The sequence below is a fragment of the Convolutriloba macropyga genome, chromosome 6, assembly GCF_964194025.1.
Source record: "Convolutriloba macropyga chromosome 6, txConMacr16.3, whole genome shotgun sequence".
NCBI lineage: Eukaryota > Metazoa > Xenacoelomorpha > Acoela > Convolutidae > Convolutriloba > Convolutriloba macropyga.
The window spans coordinates 53904873-53923249 of record NC_134473.1 but is presented as its reverse complement, the minus strand read 5'-3'; the positions used below and the strand labels follow the sequence as shown (position 1 = coordinate 53923249).

Sequence of the window (18377 nt, the reverse complement as noted above, 5' to 3'; positions counted from 1 at the left end):
CTGTCAACTTCTTCGGGTGACACGCTGGGAATGGCCTGGAGTAATCTGTTGGGTTCACTGTTTCTGATCACAGATTCCACAAATTTGGTGTGTAGGATCATTTGCACCTTTTGGAATTTTCATGTCAACTACGTACGTTTCTTCACAATTTCGTGAAAAAGTGAAAGGCGTTTCCTTCCTTTTATAGGTGTGTTTCGTCAGTAGCTCATTGCAATGGTGATTGGGGTCATGAATTGAGGCTGCAAACTTGGCTGTCAAGAGTTTGTAGTGAATTTCTACAGGGAGGATTCTCGTTTCGCGGCGAGATGGTCAATTTGGGTCGTTTTTGTACATCCAGTTATAACTCTCATTGCTTCGTTTTGTATACTTTCAAGTTTATTCCAATTGGTTTTGGAAACAATCAAAGACCAGCAAGGAGAAGCGTACTTGAAGGTGGAACGAGTAATGGCTTTGTAAACAGTCATTAGTTGTTCTTTCTACAGTCCGCATTTTTATGTCAGGGATCGCAGGATATTGTTTCTCTTCGAGGCTCTTTCAACTAGGTCTCTTGCATTATCTTTAACGGTCAGCGAGTGATCAACCTTAACTCCAAGCAGGGTAAGATCATTGACTGTTTTTATCCGCTCCGTACCCGGAACAACATTTAAATCTTCTTTCCAGTCTTAGTAGGAGGTGGATAGTAGAATGGCAGAGCACTTCGAAGGCGAGGGAAACAACTATTTTCTGTGGAAGAAGAAATTACGATCTTTAAGGTATTCATTGATGTTTTTGACAGCTTCTTTGCAGTAGAGGTGAGAAAAGTGGATAGTTGTTATCAGCGTAACAGACAACTGTAACATTGCATAGCGGCTGAGGCATATCTTTCCGATATTATCAGAAGAAAAACGATCACACCTTGAAGTACCCCGCTTCTCAGCTTTTCCACTAGAGATATGATTTCATCGAAATTCGTTATTTTTCGCTTCCAGTGAGGTATCCTGAGAGTCACTTTTTGTTTGAGTTTGGTAAATTGGACTTCAGTCTGGATTCCGTGAGTGGGTTGAGGTTAACCGTATCGAAGGCACGCTTAAGATCCAAGGCTACAGCAACAGTTCTAGCTGGAGTCCCCATCCGATTGAAGCCGGATAGAACAGACTGTGTAAACACACTTAATGCCGTTATAGTTGAGTGTTTCTTTCTGAAGCCGTGTTAGAAATGAGGAAGGGTTATGTTTGTTTACAGGTAGTAGTAATCTTTGTTTACAGGTAGTTTACAGGTGGTAATTGTTTGTTTACAGGTGGTAATTAATACAGGTAGTATTCTTTCAAACAAGCATGCCACGGGTGAGAGTAAGCTGACAAGTCTGTAACTGAAAGCCTGATCTGCTGGTTTCAACAACGGAATAACTATTGCTTGCTTCCAGATTACCTCTATCCTGCAGCAGCTAAGGCTTAATGTGGCCAGTCCTGCTATATATTCTGTCTTCTTCTGCTGTAAACTCGTGATTCCATTTGGCCCCAGGGCTTTACTGTTGGTGGTCAGTTTTAGAGCTTCGTCAATCATCTTAGTCGAAACAATGTAGTCTTCGCCTTCTACCTTTCTCGCTAGTCTTTTGTTTTGTCGTTTCACCTTGCTTTTTTCAACGTGACAAGACCTTGCGAACTCCTTGTTGAAACTGTTGGCGATTTCCTTAGGATCCTTTACTTCTTTGTCATTGAACTTAATGAGTTCATTTTTCCGTTCTGTTTTCTTTCTATTCGTTTGAGGAATGGCTAGCTTAGAGGCTTTCAGAACAGCTGCCATGAACACTTTTTTACCCTTCTCAACGGTATCCGGAATTTCGTATTCGGTAAGATCCTCTAATGTTTGGATGAAGAGGTTCCATTCTGATTGAAGTTAACTTGTGTTTTCTTTTGCTTTTCTCGCCTGGAGGAAGGGTCTGAGCAGCTAAAGTGACGAGTATGGGATAATGATCACTTAACTGATTGTCGAGAATGTTCCAGGATGCGCAGATTGCAATATCCTCAGTCGCTGCTGTAATGTCAGGGCATGACTGCTTTCTGGTTGGTCCGTACTCATTAAGCACAAGATTACTTTCGGATATCGCTTCTTCATATTCAGTACCCCTTGCGTCGCCAGGCAGATCTGAAGGCAATACGGCATTTTAAGCATTGGCATGTCCGCAGCAAACTGTTGGGACGGGTCGCCTCTTGAATACTTGTTTTGGTTTGACATTTACATTCGGAGGAAGATAGTAGTTGATCGTTCAAAGCATTTCCTTTCCATGAACGTCCACTACCAGCATTTCAAGATCATCTTCAGTGGCCATCACACTGTACTTGAGATCTTTTCTTAATAGGGTGCATACTCCCCCTTCTGGTTTCTGTCCTTCCGAATGACGTGGATCCGTCAAAAGCTATCTGCGACTTTTGAGGGAATTTGGTCTCCTGTAGAAGAGCTATGTCAATACTGGTGTCCTTGAGAATGATCGATAATTCTTCTTCCTTATTCAGTTGATGTTTAGTTGTAGAACATTTAACGTTGTTAAAGAAGGCTTTGTTGTTTTGTCTTCGCACTTTTGACAGAACCATAATCGAGTTTCATCACTAATTTGTCCAATGCAGTTGTAGTGATGCCATATCTTGCGCTTGACACATTCGATGGCAGAGTGAGTTACGTTCAATCCACACACTCCACATGATCAATTGCTCGTGGTTGAACATTCATGGCAGGGCCATGGTTGCTTTGTGTCTCCGATGCATTTGAAGTGAAACCATCTTCTGCATAATACACATTCAATGCATCCTCTGGTGGCATTCTTCCCGCAAACACATGGCCATCTAGTGTCTGGTCCGGGATTAGATTCTATGAGAAGTAGAGCCAGCAATGAGAAGTAGAGCACGGATCAGCGTCTCTGGCATTGGCTGATCCAGGAACAAGAACCTGCCGGCGGAATTCCCGAATAGCAGTCTCGAAGTCAGGAAAGATCCAGAAGATATTTGTCTCCGTTTGATCCGTCGATCCTCGTAAGTTTCTTCGGAATCCTGGCGGTGCGTAGAGCCATGAGACATTGCCAGGGCCTTTGTCGATCAACATTGAGCTATATGACCTCCAATTTCTCCTAAGCTTTCCAAAACGGAATTACGCAGCAGAAGCCAAACGTCCTCTAAGAACCAAAGAACCCAACAGACGAACTCTACGGGATTCTGATCTACACGGCTCAAAAAGTCCGATAAGATTTCTGGGTGCCGGCACCAAAGCTACACAACATCAAGAAAAACCTCTTTAATACGGAAACACGAGAATATGCTTCTTACAACACTCTATCTCGGCTAATTTCGAAGGTGCTACAACGAACTCATCACCTGCACATGGCGAATCTTATGCTCCTCCGGAAGGTGTAACCCGTACAAGAAAATAAAGCCATATGACATTCGCAAGGTCAAACACCACTCGTGGATTCTCCAAAGGCCCATACTACAGCTACTTTCGATATATTACACAGAGGGGTACTTGGTCGCTTTGTGAACCGGAGTGACTGCTAATTTTCCATTGCTCAATTTAAGACACCTTTATTCAAAATGGTGCCAAATAATCGGGATATCAATTTATTCAAAATGGTGCCAAACAATCGGGATATCAATGCTGCTGAAGCATTAGACAAAATGATATTTCCCAACGCATCTTGCCCTGCTGAATTTTTAAGGTTTAGTTACGTGCGGCACGGCAAAATTTTTTGATCCCTGAAAGAATCTTTACTAAAATTATTTTTCTTAGCTATAGTTTACTACAAGTATGTTTTGTTTGTTGAAAACGCTGGCAGAGAAAAATTTCTAAGATTACAGGATTCTGCCTCGTTGTTCGAGTTTTTATCGCCAAGATATAACTCCGACTGTAAGATGGCTCTTATTGAGTGCTGCGAACTATTTCTGTATATGAGTGAACCACTTCCTCTTGAAAAATTTCTACTCCTCAAAGTTTCGCCGTGTTGACCTCATCTTGCCGTGTTGACCTAAACTCCTTCATAGCAATTTTTCCTTCATAGCAATTTTGAGCTCCAACTTTGGTTGTCTTTCGCACTTTACAGTTAAAAGTTTTCTTCATTAGGTGCGACGTTTCGCTTGAGACCCATGGTGCGTCTGTGGCAGGTGACTCTTCGAATATGTTGTCGACTAAATTCAAGACTCATTGGTACAAAACTTTTTCCAGTCTGCCCTATGACTCTCTAAAATCCCTCTGTACATGAAGGCTACCCAATAAGTTCAACAGCACAGGTAAGAATCAATTCAATCAAATCTCTGAACATATTAAATAAGTTAAACAAGACCTTTTCAACCGGGTAGGGTTCGTCACTCACTTTAGGTACACCATTGACATTTACAGATGGGTCATTTGGAAGTGGTATTGACTTCGCTCGAGTATTGAGGGCAGTTCTTTGCTCTTTGGTCAACTTCCACCACCATTTCCTTATCTCAGAACGGTCGATTATCCCTTTGGACTTCTAAAACATGACTACAATACTTAGTTACTCACCTATTGCACAACATTAAATCATTTTGTAGTTTAAAAGCTTATATTGAAGCTCGGACCACTATTTTGTCATTACATGCTACAAGCAACCGGTATATTATACTTCCTATTTTAAGTTTTGCTGATTTAATTAAATTGAAGGCATTCTTCTGTGACATCACTATATAGTTTAGAATAGCTATCATGTTGGAAAAACCGAAAACAAAGTTCACCAACCATTGCTTGAGCAAAAAGGTGAAAACCATTTAACTTCTGCTGCGGACCTTGACATTTCATGCTCATCTGAAATTAGGAACCGCATGTAGTTGTAGTTGGAAAGGATTTTGGAATGTTAATTCCAGGGGGCGTCAGCCCCCTCATTGTACAATGGCACTAGGGTCTGAAACGTATCAAAATTTCCAAAGGAGCATAATCAGCATGTACATGGTTCAAGCTCGTTGAAGGTTTTGTTGTTGTAGAGGATTTACTGCAACTGTCCTATTTGCTGAAGGTAGTGATACGTCCCAGTCGTTACAATTCAAAATAATGTATTATTAGTAGTAGTAGATAGGCTTTAGGACGAGACCAGGGGTGAAAATTCACCCTTCAGTTTTCAGCTGGCACAATTTTCTTGGCAGGGTTACAGGAGCCACAGAATTCGCCAGGTCCAGGGTTCCATCTCATTGTAGCTCCTATCTAAGAATTCGTGATACATCTTTGTCAGTCTTGATTTCGTTAACTCATTCTCAGGTATGTGCTTGTTTAAGATGTTGATAAGTCACGCAGTCCGTGTCCAAAAATTTGTATCGGTCTTCTTCAACCTGTTAAAAGGAACTCCGAAGTTTTCGTTTTGTCGCGTTTCTGTTGATCTGGATTTAGGTTTATCGTTCGGATCTAAAAAACCAGTAAACGTCTGCACGTGGCAGATCTGTTGTGACTGTCAACACTGCAGAGAGATATGGACTAATTTTCTATAACTGTTTTGATTGGGAGAAATCCCTTCTGTAAAGAAAATCCCCAACAACAACAACATAATTGTCTTGGCATATTGCGTTGAAGAATAGAATATCGTGTAGTTCGAGATGCAACGATACAGGTAGTACGTTGAGTTTTAGTAGACGCTGTTTGTAGTCAGCATCTTTTCCGCATATCCATGCAGTGGATTTGCGTTGCACTCTTCCTATCGACTTCAGGTCAGTTTTTGATGCGTACCAGACCTGGGAAGCGTAGGTCAGAACGTGCACTACGTAAACAATGTAAGTATTCAGTTTTGTGACGAGCAGGGTTACAGCCACATATTATACTTCCTATTTTAAGTGTTGCTGATTTAATTATATTGAAGGCATTCCTCTCTGACATCACTATATAGTTTAAAATAGCTATCATATTGGAACAATGCGGAAAAAGGAGGAACGTGGCGGAACAAGTCATGCAGAACAAGGCCGTAGATTGTTCGGGGGAAAACTTGGAGAGGATAGGGGCATTCTCAGGAAAGAGGTGAAAAAAGAACTATTACCTTCAATTGTGTACAGCATTAGAAATGAAATGAGAGATCATACCGAACAAGTTAGCGAAGCTGTCTGAGAGACAAGACAGGCCTTTGCGGACTGGATCTCATATTAATGTTGTTACACTGGACGGTGTTGAACTGCCGAAATTATTCCTGGACGTTTTATCGTTAGGTCCAAAGCATCCAGTCAGGGAAAATTTAATGAAGTGCACTTCCTTGCGGATGTAGACAGATTAGTTCGGGAGTTAAGGGAGAACAACGCTGATGGTGAAGAGTTATGTGAAATAGAATCGTCTGCCAAATGGTACGCCAAGAATGTACGTGAGACACCAATGGATAGAGGGGCTAAAAAAGCTAATGATTTTTTGAACGATCAAAAACTACTAGCTGTACCTTTTGATAAAGGTTGCGGTTTTGTGCTAGGAAACAGACAACATACTCGGATAAGCCAATGAAATCCTGAGCTCAAGTCAGTTTGAGCCTCGTAATGGAGAAAGTGATGATATAACAATAAGAACGGAAAAACTGATAAATTGCAGTTTGCATCAATTAATGAAACAGGGAGAGTTAAGTGAAAATATTTATCACAGGCGCAAGACAACTGGATCGCAACTGGCCAGGCTTTATGGACTTGCTGAGGTACATAAAATTGGTACGGCGCTTCGGCCTGTCCTGTCAATACCCGTTAGCAAATACGAGAACCTCAATAAACTTCTCGCTCCCTTTTTCGAGAATTTACCAGGTGCAAATATTGAGAGTAACTCGAACGATGCCAGAGCAGCTCTAGAGGCTACCAAATTGGATGAAGATGAGCTACTGGTATCTCTCGATGTAAAAAGCTTATACACCAATGTACCGGTTGAGGAGGCAATTGAAATAGCGCTTAAAGATCTGTACTCCAGTGACAAGGTACCTGAGATTCCGAGGTCAGCTATGAAGAGCCTTTTGAGACCAGCCGTAGCGAATATTCACTTTTAGTGTAATATAATATTTTAATTTCAATCGGACGGTTTAGCAATGGGTGCTTCGCTGGCGGTAATTTTGGCAAGTTTGTGGATGAAACACTTTGAAAAATCTTTGCAGAAACCCAAAGGGGGAAGGGAGATCAAAACTCCTGACACAAAGGTGATATGCATTGACTGTAACCGGCGCGTCACTTTCCGAGGGAAATGAGTCGAGTGCGAATCATGCAAAAACTGATTTCAAGCAAAAGGCCAAGGTATCACTGACACAGAATATAAGAACATGCAGGAAAATGTTTGGATCTGTTCCTTTTGTACAGAAGAACGTAGAAAAGAGGACACACGGGAATTGAAATTGTTCAAGAGTTATGTAGATGACATAGTGTGCACCGTAAAGGGGAACCCTCTAGATTACCTTGAGTTTGCAAATTCTCTTCACAAGAACTTACAATTCACTCTTGAGACACCAAACGAGAGTGGAGACTGGGCATTCCTAGATCTAAACATAAACCTAAACGAAGATAGAAAAAATCAACTGCCATTGGTATCAAAAATCAACTGATAACGGCATAATCCTAAATTTCCGTAGCTGTGCACCGTTACAACATAAGAGAAATGTGCTTCAGGAGACTGTGCATAGGATTTTTAGTGCGACCAGTGGCTGGCAATCCTTTGATGTAGCTCTTAAGAAAAATCAAGAGATCTGGACTGAAAATCAATACCCAACGGAGTGGTCCTCTAGTATTGTTAATGAGACTTTGGATAAAATAGTCGCGAAGGAAAAGGTCACCCCAAAATGAACACCATCTTAAAAAAGTTCAAAGTATTAACAGTAGGGAGCCTAAACCTAGGTTTTTTGTTCAATACAGAGGAAATATCAAGCAAAATGTTGCAAGTAGACTGAAAAAATTTAGTGATATTCAAATCAATTTGACAACAAGAAAGCTAAGAACTTGCTTGCCCACCCTGAAATTACCTTGTGATAAGAATCCCATGTGGTATATAAAGTTAAATGTGATGGATAAAGTTCCATCTATGTTGGCCAAACCAGCCGACATGTTACCACTAGAATTTCAGAGCATCAAAAGAAGGATTCCCCTGTTGGACTACACTTTGATCAAAGTTGTGGTACAACGCATAACGTAAAATGGGAGATTGTTGATGCATGTCGCGGGGTTGAGAAACTAATGACGATAGAAGCGATCTACATCAAAAAGCTGAAACCGCAAATAAATACGCGCAATGAGTATCGGAGGCGGGAATTAACATTGAAGTTTTAGTTCAAATACAAAAATTTGACTCTTGAAATTCAAAAAATGTTCTGGTACATGTTAATTCGAAATTTTTACAACCCCAAAAAGTAAATCCGTTTCAACAGATAGGAAACAAAGTAAAAATCCCTTTTCAGGAATAGAAAGCATTATATAATCCGGAATAAAAAATGAGTTGAGTTTAGTGTGATAAGTGTAAATGAAAGGTTGTAAATGTGATTTTAACTGTAAATAATTTCAAAAATTCGATGTTACTTTAACTCATTTCTTAGTATTAGAGTCAAAGACAAGTTTATATATTTCGTAAATCATTTCATTTAATTTTTTAAAGCTGACGATGAACGCAATGTTCTAAAACTTTCGTTCTAGTTAATCAATTTAAATTTTAATTGACAATTACTTCTCTGCATCGTTTGTGACGGGATTGACTTTGTGTGAACAGTTTCTTTTCAGGAATCAGAAGGATCGGCAGGCCTTTGTTGTTCTTCGAGAGCAATTATCACTCTAGGAGAGATTTCTAGATATGATTACCCCAAGGTCCTTTTGTTGCGACACTTCTATTGAATTGCCGAATTCGCATGAGGCGCTTCCTTTCAGACCAAGTATTTTGCTTTTCTTGACGTTAAGGGACATGTGCTTGTCTTTACTCCAGGTTTGAGTTTCTCAACGGGCCAATTTGCTTCAGTTTGGCTCTAGATGATGGCTTTGAAGTCGTCAGCATAGCCATACGATGAGTAATTATCGACGGCTCTGGGAAGGTTGTTAACGTAGGGAGGGAAGAGGAAAGAACCTAGGATGGATCCGTGGGGAACACCATGGGTCACATTGCTAAGACTTGACCTGGCAATGTTTACCTTGGCACATTGTTTACGTTCTCCAAGATAGCAGCTTAAAAGATTGAAGCAGTTTTCCACCAATGCTGAAGTCTTGTAGCTTTTCGAGTAGCTTTTAGTGGGCAACTTTGTCAAAAGCTTTGTTGAAGTCCACGTAGAGGGCATATATGTGTTCACTTTTTGCTGCGTCTTAGAGTTCATTCACTTCTTTTAGATACAAAAGGAGCCGCAGAATTGTCGAGCGTTTTTGGCGGAAACCAAATTGTCTTTTCTCAAGCTGTGCTTCAATGATTGGATACCAGTGCTGGAAAACGACTCTTTCAATAACTTTGGACACGTTTGTGAGCAGGCTAATCGGCCTGTACTGACTTATATCGGCTTTTTCATTCTCCTTATAGATGGGTGTCACTTTGTTGACTTCCCATTGAAATGGTAAAGATGCTTTGTTGATGCAGGTTTGAAAGACAACGAGATGCAATGTGGAGAGTTTTGAGAGGTTTTTCAAGATGGTGTTACTAATTTGATCTGGTCCAAAAGCTTTCTTTGGTATCCAGATTTGAAGGCGCTTCCTTGATTTCATCCTCCGAGAGGTTGATGAAACTCTTTTCCTTTTTCTCGCAAATTGGTTCCGGAGATATTTGATCTTCCACGTTGAAAATGTTTCGAAAACTATTTTTTTGAATAGTTCACTTATTTCCAGATCGTCAGATGTGCGGGCAATTTTGATTTGGCTATGATCATCAATGATTGCGAGATACATATTTCGAGGAAGTACTTTGTTTTTAAGTAATGACTTAAGATATTTCTGTAGATATGATATTCGCCTGCTGCCGAAGATTGTTCTTCAAAACTGGCTTGGTCGTTTTCAATCTCATTCTTCAGTGCTGTTTGTTTCCGTTTGAGTTTTCACAGAAGACAAATACTTGGTTTGTCTTCATGTCTTCTCTTCATCGTCGCTAAAACTTTCATGAGATGAGATGTGCTTGGCGAGATCCTCGGTGGAAGACTTGATCTATGCTTAGTTATGCGAGGGACACATTTGTCGATTATATCGCGTATCCAGACATACCACTGGCGCACGAGCTCATCATCATTGCTAGCTATAGCAGTAGGGATTGAAATTATTTTCGGCAATAAGCTTGTTGATGGAGTTCCAGTCTGCTTTGTTGAAGGCGAAAAAAGACTTAGCGGTAGTCACTCATTTATGTAGGTTAGTCCCGATTATTGTCTTGAAGGGATGATGATCAGACAGGGAGTAGAATCCTTCCAATTTTTTTGTCGGTAGCTTAGTGTTCGATCCGTCTTCTTGAGTTAGTAGAAAATCGAGACTACGTGAATACTGGCGTAGAATATTTGTTCAAAGTTGGAATGTTCTAAGAAGTCAAAGAATGGCTATTTCATAAGTGTTTTCTGATGTCAGACTTTCCCAATTTATATGCTGAAAATTGATGTCCCCGGATGTTACCGAAGCAGTCACACTTTGCTCATTGACTTTTTCAAGGAACGTTTTTTGAGGGAGTCAAGCGGTGTCTCGTAGAAACGGTTTTCGGGGGATTGCCGATGCAGCTGATCAAGACTGACCCAGTCACGGTGTTGAGGTTAACAGTAATACGTTCCGCGTTGGACTCCAAGTTAAATATACTGCTGTTTATGTGGTTTTTTACTGCTATTAAGACTCAACCATGTTTACTGTGGTTGTTGTCGCGGCGCCCGTTTTTCTTGTAGATCACAAAACTAGAAAGAAATAAGGCATCATCGTGTACAGCCGGGGTCAGCCACGTCTATGTAGAACAGAACATGTCATAGTTGTTCCTGCTGTGCTGTTTGCAAAGCAGATTCGACTGTTGAGGTCAACTATGCATCTGACGTTGAACGTGAGTAGGCTGAGTTTTGTCTGGGTTGATCGTAGTAGTCTTTGGTAGCTGGTGCTCTCTTCGTTGTCTACGTTTGTCCACCCAGTTCCTTTTTTCTCTTGCAGGTTCAAGTTTCGTATTCGTAGCACGTTGGGTTCCTTTCCATTGTCCAGTATCTGACGTCTCATTTTCAATGCGGCATTTTCTAGAAGTTGTTCTTCCTGGTTCAGCTCCTCCAGGCTCAAATAGACCATATGGTTGTAGCTAGCTAGCCTTTGAGCTGAAAGTAAGAAAAGACTCTTTTGATGTTCATTTGCCAGTTTGATAATAATGTTTCTTGTTTTCTTTTTGTCAAAAGTGCCTATTCTCTTCAGATCAGTGATTGGGCAGTCCAGTTGAAGAAAACTTAAGAGAGCTTTTACTTCGTTTGAGTCGTGTTCCAGTCTCTCTGTAGCGTTTTCGGATTTCGATTTTTCGATTTTGGGATTCCACGGAGATTAACGCGTTGAACGATTCCTTAGCGGAAAGAACTGAGCTTATCTTCGCATTTTCTTTGTTACCATACCTTGTTCTCCACACCTTGTTTCACTTTTTCAGCGAAGGTGTCGGCTCCCACGGCATCTTGGATGCTGGTAATTTTATAGAGGATCTGTCTTTTTGATTATGTCTGACACAGGTGTTGCAGATTGTCAGAAGATTTTGACAAATTTCCATTAAACAAAAAATGGCTTTTTCGGAGAATCTCACACAATCGGGGTTCATATGCATCGATCTTCCGCACCCAGTGCAATTGAAAACAAGTTCCTTGTTGCTGACTGAGCAGGTAGTTTTGGGTGGTGGCATTTTGTAAGTGGATGCAAGACCAGAGGGCGATGAGTGGGACAATTTGTCTCTAATTTGTGGCCACTTCTCTGCGATTCCGAGGCGATGCCTCCGGAGTCACTAGATAAGTGAACTTTGCTAGAGAACAGAAGAGAGTTTTCCAAAAACTGAATTTTATTGCAATTCCGAGGTAAACCTTCGAAGTCACTAATAGATAAAGGTTCACAGAGAAAACACCAATGCCCCCATTTTATCTATTCCGGGAATACCTTATCAGAATTTAACCAATTTCCTGACTCCATTTTTGAAAAAGTGCCTGGACGTTCGTGTCTGATAGTAAGACGAAAACTTGAAACTCTTCAGCTTGAGAGGAACAAGCACCTGCTATCATTAGTTGTTAAAAGTTTTTAAGCTAATGTTTTTTTACTCAAAAAACCAGCGGTTGTGAAAACCAGATATGAGAAGGAACTAATTACATATCGTTAAAAAACCAATTTGTCAAATTAAAATTACTTCCGATATTTAAAGTAAACGTTTTCGAACTTAACGTTCATCGTCAGTTTAAAACTGCTTCACAAATTGTTAAATGATAAAATGCAAATGTATTTACATTTGTCTCAGACCACCACTAAAACAATTCTAGGAACGATACTAGAAAATTAAACGGAAAATTCTTTCCTATATACAATATTTAGCCTATCTACAACTCATATTTACATCTGCTCTCGTTTTCTTTAAAAACATTCCTATTCCGGGCTTTTCGATTTTGTCCCTGTTTTTGTATTTCTAGGATAATTCCAAAATTGCTCTAACCCTAAGTATCCCTCTTGTGGAGGTTTTGCAAATTTCGTTTTCTACTGCACAAAATGTTTTTGGCCCTATGTATCGTTATCTAGTCAAAAAAATGATTTGAACTAATATTATAACGTGAGTTCCCGCCCCCAATTTTCATCACGTTTGTTTAGTGCCAGCTTTAGCCTGCTGATGTATATAGTTTCGATAGTCATTAGTTTCTACTGTCCAACAGGCGTCCAGAGTTTTTCGCTCAATGAAATTCGTGGCGCCACAACATTCAACCAGATGTTAACCCACCTGTGAATCCTTCTTTTGATATTCTGATATCCTTGTGGTAACATGCGGGCTTGTTTGCCCAACACAGATGGATCCGCATCAATTACAATATACCTCACATACCAACTGGGATTTCAGGTCTCCATCGAAAGATGAGTTCAGGGTGGGGAGACATGATCTTAATTTTTGCGTTATAAAAACCACTTGCAATTCGCATGCTTTCTTCAGTTTGCTTGCAAAGTTATGAGTACAATTGCCTCTGTATTGTAGAGAATTAGTTGGCTTATCATGAGATCTAGTCTTGTGATATTCAAAGATCAGCACTCATAAACTCGGTTGTGCTAAACTCTGATCAGTTCCAAAAAACCAACGGAGCAAAAGATGAAAATGTGATCAAGACTGTGATAATTAACAGCCTTCAGCAAATGATAACAAAAGGAAGAATCAGTAACAAAAACTATCAAGTTTTTAGCTCAACTGATTCACAACCAGCCAGGTTTTTGGACTAGCAAAGATACAGAAAAAATATAAAAAAAATCTCTCCAACCTGTTCTTTCGATTCCTGCTAGCAGTTATGAAAACTTGAACAGATTGCAGGCACCGTTTTTCCAGAAACTACTGGACGCAAACAATGAAACCAATACGCTGGATGCTAGAAAAGCTTTAGTCACTTTCTCTGAAGGATAACGAACAGATTGTATCTCTTGACGTAAAAAGTTTCTACAACAACGTGCCACAGTTAATATAACGACATCCTCCTTATTTCTCTCAACTCAGAACATCAATCACTGAATAGATTTGAGTGTTCGGCTGACAACTCTTTTTCACATGCTTGTCCCAGTGCTGCCCATATGCTTTTGAGTAGCAACCGCATCCTTAACGTGAAGAGTGAACATTTTCCAAGCGGGTCGAAAATTGCCGAGACAAACGATAGAACATTTCTCTGAGTTATTTTCACCGGAACTTCCTGCATAGTTCCACGACTGACGATAAAATTGTTGGTCTGTTTTCCAGTTAAATCCACGGATTGATGATGATTGTGGCTCGGCCTCGAAAGTTTTCACAGCTTTCGTTAATCTATCTGCCTCTGGGATTTGTAACTTGACTTTTTCGTCAAATGCTATCCATCGTCATTTTGAATAAGCTTTTGTTGAGACACTTTGAGATCTTTAGAAAGATTTTGATTGCTTCTTGGGGTGTTCTGACTGACTTGAGGAGTTCGTCCATGTAGAAGTTTTGATGAACTGTTTTGACAAGACTTTGGCGTCTTTCGCGGCATCTATCGCCACTTAATGCAAAACGTAAATTTCACAAGTCGGCGAGCTCTTCGCCCCAAAAATTTGTCTATTGTAATTTTAGACTTCTATCCTCTGCTCTGGATGTTCTCGCCAGAGCAATCGTAGGCGTCGGCTGCCATCGCATGGGACAGCAACTTGAAGAAACATCACTTCCATGTCGGCTAAAAGCGCTATTTGTTGTTCAAAAAGTTTGTACACACATGTTCCTCTTAGTGAAGCGATAGAAATTGATCTAAGAGAACTCTATTCAAGCAACCTAGCTCCAGAGATACCAAGTACCGCATTGAAAAGTTTATCAAGGCCAGCTGTGAAAAATGTTCATATTCAATGCATTTTCATCTGGTATGTACAATCAGGTGGCCCAGCTATGGGTGTATGACTGGCAAATTTGTGGATAAAATTGTTTGAGGCATCGAAACCAGAGGTGAGTGAAAAAATCTCTAAATCTGATCAAAACGAAAATCGCAAAGACTGCAACCGGAGAATGACTTTCCGAGGAAAAGGCGTAGAATGTGAGTCAAGCAGAAACTGGTTGCATGCAAGCTGCCAACAAAAACAAATAAAAAATACGCCAACATGCAGGATGATGTTTGGTTATGTACATATTGCAGCAATCAACAAATACAGGGGAAGGTTTAGGGGAAAAACAATTCAAAAGGTATGTGGATGACATTAAGTGCGCAGTTCGTGTTGACCTGAACGAGCACATAAAATGTGAATATTCATTGCACAAAACTTGCAGTTTACAATAGAAAAAAGAACAGGAAAGGCGATTTAGCATTTCTTGATATCAAGAAAAATGTATGCAACAAAAACAAAAATAAAAGTCACTGTTATAAAAAAATCATTTGAAACATAGTTTTTTTTGCAGTTATGCAGCGTATCAGAATAAGAAAAATGTGATTCAAGAGACGGTTCACAAGGTTTTTAACGCAGCATCCATTTGATTGGCCTTCAAATAGTAGCCTCAAGAGAACACGACATGCTGGACCAAAAATCAAAATCCAGATGAATGGTGTTCAAAAATAGTGAACCAGAGATCAGAGAAGACAATAATTTACAGCATAGATCAGTTGAAAACAACACAAAGTTGGCATCAAAAATACAAGAACAGATCTTATAACAAACGAACTGTTTTTCTATTATACACAACAAACCGAACACACAACTTTGCAATCAATTTGAAGAAACTTTTTTAACTCCCAAGTGGTCTTCATGACGCGAAAATTAAGACTATATTTCCCCAACCTAAATTCATCCTTCGATTGAAGCATGAAAACCCACGTAGAATATGAAATAAATAAAAATAGATGTGGATCCATCTATGTTGGACAAAAATTGAAGCCGACATGTTAGCACTAGGATATCACAACATGCAAAAAAGGATTCACAGATGGGTCAACATCTTGTTGAAAGTAGTGGCTCCACAAAAACATACAGTAGAGAAACTCTTGACCATCGGAGCTATATACATCAAAAAATTGAAGCAGGAACTAAACGTACGCAAGGAGTTTAGGGGCGGAAACTCACGCTCAAATATTAGTTCAAATCATAGTTTTGACGTGGGAATCAAAAATAAGGCAAAGAAAATTTTTTTACCATGACAAAAGGAAATTTGCAAAACCTCACAAGAAGGATACAATTAGTTCTTGCAGTCAAAAACGTTTTATTTCAAAGTTAATGCTATTTGATACTGTCAAAAAAAGGTTTGGCAATGGGGGCATATTTGGCCGTTATCTTGGCCAATATTTAGATGAAAAGATTTGCAGACAATTTAAGTGCTGAGAACTGCATGAGCTCTGGAGCAACAAAAATTGCAACAGAAAGATTCCTTAACTGTCTTAAAAGAGCGGTTTGGAAGAGCAAGGCGATGAATGCAAAAATTGTTAAAAATGTATCTTATAAAATGTCAAAATATAAGTATGGAGCAAAATGAAAAAATGGGGGATGTTTTCAAGGTGAGAGTTTAAAAACTGAAAACAGAACTGGGGAACGAAAAATATTTGATATGTACGTAGACATTAATTGTTTGGTAAACGATCACAAAAATTGCCCCAGTTAAGAAATAGTTTGCATAACAGTTTGGCTTTTACAATGGAACAAATGAATGAAAACCATGAACTCGTTTTCGCCGACAAGGCACTCTACATTGAAGAACAGAGACATCTCTTGTAAATGCTAAGTAATTCAACAGAAGTTGCAAAAATTCTAAATTTTTGCTGCTGCGCACAAATCAAGCCTTAAAAATTATCATAGAATGTACTATCCATAAGCGTTTTCAATCTACAAGACAATGGCAATACTTAGATGGAGCCCCTCATGTCGACAAAAACATATGGCGGAAATATCAATATTCAGAAAATTGGTCGTCAAGCATTATAATTGAAACGATTGAAAAAAATTTAAGTAACGGTAAAACACCGAAAAACTACAAATACCGAAAACATGTCAAAAATAACCTAAACCGGAGGGAGATGCCCATATTGTTCTGCAATACAGAAGGCAATTAAGCATGAGATAAAGAAAAAAAACTATTAAAAAACGGATATAAGAGTGATCAACACAACAAGGAAACTTTTGATTAAAATCGCTCAGCACGTAAGCGAAAATTGTGGCACCTCACGAGCTTTTGATTGGCGCATAATTGATCCTGGCATTGTGCCACAGATAAATATGAGTCTCGAAAAATATATATAGCACGACGAAAGGTATTACTGAACACGCGCGATGAGCACAAAAGCCAGCAGCTTAGAAGCCTTAAAAAAGAATTAAACAAAATCGAAAAATCAGAAATTTTTGTTCTAACAAAAAATTTATCTTCCAAAAAAAATTTTATTCACTGTTTTGTTTCACAACTGCCTTTAGCTCATGTTAATTGTAACAAAACTGAACATAATTTGGTTTTTACTTGATGATGCTTGCTATAGCGAAAATGTTATTAGTTATAGTTTTATAACTGACTTAGTTCTTTAACACTTTATCTATTCACTTTGGCAGTTTAGGCAATTGCATAATAGTAGCAACGTATATGTAAAATATTCATAGATTTGATATGATGGCCTTCTACTGGAGTGTTCCGATGGGACGTTTTCACAGACAAACTTTGTACAAAACACATGAGATTTATTTTATTCAAATTTGCAATCACACAGCATCTACTGGTACCGACTCAAAAGCCCTTGAATTGAGATATGATGGGAATTTCAATATCCTCTCTCTCCGTCGTGGCAAAATTCAAAAACTCAGTACATTTATTGTAGTCCAACAGAAATACAACCTTATTGTTTAACTTCTGGGCGGCAACTAATTGTATAACGGAACTGATGACCCTGAAGCTGATCTAAGATAAAATTCAAATTATGTTCAAAAGCTAGCTTACAGATATACAACAGTCGCCAAAAAAGTGTGCGTCATATGAATACCTCCGAGAGTTGAAACGTATGAAAGAGACCAATCCGTAAGCGATCTAATCAAAAATAACACAGACGTCGGCTGGAAGTTTCAAAGCTCAAACACCCAGCTTAAAACTAAATGGCACCAAAAAACTAGAGACGAGATACACCTTAATATAAACTGAATCAACAAACTGAAAAAACTTATTTGAGGATGAAGTTGTTTCCTTTTTTTACAGTTTGTACAATCCTCACTTAGAAATGAAGGGAAACAGCCTAACAATTGAGTGCCATAGTACTGGAAACTGCAGTTGTGCTTCCTTCAGTGAATACCTAGAGTTATTGTTCCCCATTTTTCTCTTTTCTCGCATTAATCTTCAAATCTCATAGAGAAAAAGACAGAGTTTTTTCTGCATCTCATTTGTCGAAATAACGTTCAAGTTATACAAAGTTTAAAACAAAACTAAGGTTCAAAATGACCCGGTTGAGACAAAGTTACAAAGATTTGGAATCCAAGTTGTTTTTAAGAATCATATTGTAATTATAATGACAAAAACAAAAAATATAACCCATTTCCCAAAAACAAGAAAAGCAAAACAACCGAGCAAAACAAAAACAACTTCCTGTTCAACTTGTTCATGTAAAATTAGCAAAAACAAATTTTTAAATTTTGTTGTTTCATTTCTCCGAAAGTATATGCTCTCAATCCCAGTGTACTTGTTTCCGTAAAATTTGTATCAAAGTCTTTATTAGACATGAGAAAAGTCAACTCCTGTTTTTAACGACTGCACTAGTAAAAAAAGATATAATATCTGCAGATATCGATTCTTCTGGAAAAAAACTCTGAATGAGCAGCTCAAAGAGCTTAAAAAAAGAA

The 18377-nt window shown here is 39.1% G+C and overlaps 2 protein-coding genes across 2 annotated transcripts in view; one reads left to right on the top strand and one right to left on the bottom strand.

Moving 5' to 3' along the window:
* Window positions 1–18377, top strand: part of LOC142341766 (uncharacterized) — a 553339-nt gene that overhangs the window by 216389 nt on the left and 318573 nt on the right. The window lies entirely within an intron of this gene.
* Window positions 1–18377, bottom strand: part of LOC142341762 (uncharacterized) — a 112272-nt gene that overhangs the window by 6579 nt on the left and 87316 nt on the right. Inside the window, exons 2-3 of the mRNA XM_075392968.1 lie at window positions 4726–4793; window positions 4337–4480 (exon numbers count right to left, since the gene is read on the bottom strand). Of these exons, the coding sequence (XP_075249083.1) occupies window positions 4337–4480; window positions 4726–4791 (210 nt within the window). The 5' untranslated portion in view covers window positions 4792–4793. The remainder of the gene's footprint in view (window positions 1–4336; window positions 4481–4725; window positions 4794–18377) is intronic.